The sequence below is a fragment of the Sinocyclocheilus grahami genome, unplaced genomic scaffold (assembly GCF_001515645.1).
Source record: "Sinocyclocheilus grahami isolate Dianchi unplaced genomic scaffold, SAMN03320097.WGS_v1.1 scaffold18455.1, whole genome shotgun sequence".
NCBI lineage: Eukaryota > Metazoa > Chordata > Actinopteri > Cypriniformes > Cyprinidae > Sinocyclocheilus > Sinocyclocheilus grahami.
In genome coordinates, this window is record NW_015517124.1 from 1 (window position 1) to 3017 (window position 3017).

A 3017-nucleotide genomic window follows, 5' to 3' on the forward strand; every position below is an offset into this window, starting at 1 on the left:
CTCCATGTTAGTGAAGGAGCTCCCGGCCTCACTGCTGCATTCTGGAAATGAAGAGCTGGAGGATATGATGTTCTTCAGCCTGTGGAGAGCAATGATCAGCAGGGTAAGCAGGAAGAGCAGCAAGCTGAGGAAGATGGAGACGTAGACGTAAACACTGGCAGTCCGTCCGTATGAGGCAGCGGCCGCCCCGGTAGAAACAGATGTAGGGCTGAACCTCAGCAAACTCTCGCTGTCCACTTCCGTACCATTCATCTCCTCCACAGTCCCATCCATCCCAGACATATCTGCTGGATTTGGGAATCTGATGGGAAGATAGGATAGATAAGGATAGATAAATTATTATTTACAGGCACATTTTTTTCAATTAGTTTGCTGGTTTGTAAATTAAAGTATTATTACTATTCACTTAAACCTCTGGGATTAAGTTCATGTGAACATATGATTGGGATCATACAGAACATATTTAATATTATTTTTATTTAATATTAATATTTTTAATATTATTGGATACGATAAGGATGTTACATTGATCCCACTAATGGTGTACTGTAGTATCCATAATAGGATTAATTTATGAAGTGTTGATTAATACTAGTATTTAGCATTTAATAATACTAATAATTTATATTTTATTCTATTCTATTACAATTATATATTATATGAAAATATAAAAAATGTATATTATATTACAATATATTATAATTAAACAATATATTATGATATATTATTTTAATAGATTAGAAGCATTTGAGATCATACAGGGATCATACAGAAGATATTTTAAAATATTATTGGACACATTAATGTTATTCCATTCGGCCTGGAACATTTGTTAGGTCAAATTTTAATATGCTGATTTAATTTATGGAATATTTAATGAATTATAAATAGTAACAAACCAGATCACTTATTAAATGTATTAAATAGAGCATTAATATTAAAATAGTTATTGTTGATATTAATGTATTATTTTAATAATAAATTAATATTATAATTTAATAATATATTAAATGATAAAATACAAATTATTATAATATAATCACATAATTTATTAAAATATATGTATTCTGATATTTTATCAAGAATATCAGCTCTTAAACACTTTTTTCCAAGACATTTTCCAAAGTGCAACCAATGCACAATCCGTTGCCTTCCACTTCTTGACCAATGCATAATCATAATAAGAATATTGTGACATATTGCTATTCATCTAACAGGCCAGTCATATTTCATGTCAAGCCCCCAGAGTTCACTGACACACAGCTGACTATTCCCTTAACTGACCTCTGTCTTTGATGAATGCTGGATTTGTATGGTTCAGAAAAACACAACAACAACAACCAGAACACTTACATACTTCAGATTGAATGTGAAGAGGATAATAATCACATTTAATTATGCTTTTTGTATCCAGGCAACCTGCATATCAGTGGGCTCGTAAGCTGGTGCGGGTTGTTGATAGGCCACCGCCGGTCCATTAGGACTTTGGGGTGGTCACATCGGCTCAGTGCACACAGAAGGTCAGTCTGTTGTTTACACAGCATGCATACTCGCACCTCATGAATAATAGATTGAGAGGTACCCGAGCAGGACAATGTCACAGAGTTTCCCAATTTAAAGAGAACAACATGCCAGATCATTTGTTTGGCAGGCTGTCGGTGTCAAAAATGCTGTCTTTGTTTGGGGCCATTCAAAATCGGAGCTTATACAAGACCAACATGCATGCAGCTTTGAACAGAAAAGTTTTTCATATTTACAAGCAGCGGCACATGATTCACATTTAGCTCCCCTGAGACGAGAACAATTTAGCAGAGGTCACCTCAGCTGTGTGAGAATCAATGCATAAGAGAGCATGTGTGCTTGTTCTGTAGATGCATTAGTGTGGAAATGAGCTGCATCTTCACCATCTGGTTACAGGTCAATATGTGGCTTTTTATTATGTGTTCTTTCACATACATTGTTCTTTATCATTAAATGGCGATCAAAAATGTAGTTTAAATTTGAATTATTAAAAATAATGGTAACACTTTACAGTATAAGGTCTCCTTTGTTGACATAATTAACAGTAGCTAATGCGATGAATGCAATGTATTTTCTTTATTAATCCATGTTAATGTTAGTTAATAAAAACTGGGAAGGTTACTTTAGAAATGTAACAGGTTACATATTACAAGTTACCCTATTTAAAATAAGTAAGTAGCATAACCATTTCAATCACTTTATCAAAGTAATGTAACTGATTACATTTGGATTATTTTTCTAAATTTCTGACGAATGTTTTCAACTGTTAATCACTTTCAGGGTTAACCTTACAGTAGTACTCAACACTGATTACAGTCAGACTTTCAAAATCCTTCATTTCTTGAATTAAAAAGCACAGCCAACACAAAATCAGACTTTAGCACCTCTTTTTACTTTGAGATCGTTTTGAGGTTAAACACATAACAAGAAATAGCAAATATCAATACAAGAAGTATTCAGATGCAAACCCCTTTGTAATCGTTAACATTTTCATAAGTAACTGTCATTTAATTACACATTAATTACACATTTTTACAGTTACTTTTATTTTGTAATTAAATTACGTAACGCTGTTATATGTAACTCCCAACACTGAATAAAAATGCATTGTTCATTGTTTGTTCACAACAGATACAATTTTTTGATTTAATAAATGCATTAGTACATTTTTAAATTTACATAAACTATTTACATTGAAAAATGTGTTTAAAAAAAAAAAAAAAAAAAAAAAAGTGTTTGCTAAAGTAAACTAATGCAGTTAAAGGGATAGTTCACCCAAAAATAAAAATTCTGTCATCATTCACTCACGCTCAAGTTGTTCCAAACCGGCATGGATTTCTTTCCTCTGTTGACCACAAAAGAAGATATTTTGAAGAATGTGAGTAGCCAAACACTTTCTGGTCCCCACTGATTTCATAGTATTTTTTCCATTACAATAGAAGGCAATGGGGACCAACAACTGTTTAGTTACCCATATTCTTCAAAATGTCTTCTTT

At 32.5% G+C, this 3017-nt stretch overlaps 1 protein-coding gene across 1 annotated transcript; it reads right to left on the reverse strand.

Annotated features, from left to right (window-relative positions):
* Window positions 1-3: 3 nt before the first annotated feature.
* LOC107579593 (serine-rich and transmembrane domain-containing protein 1-like) lies at window positions 4-315 on the reverse strand (the record flags this gene model as incomplete). The annotated part of the gene is made up of 1 exon (XM_016265407.1): window positions 4-315. A coding segment is annotated over exon 1 (279 nt), but the record flags the coding sequence as incomplete, so codon positions are not given.
* Between the last annotated feature and the right edge of the window lie 2702 nt (window positions 316-3017).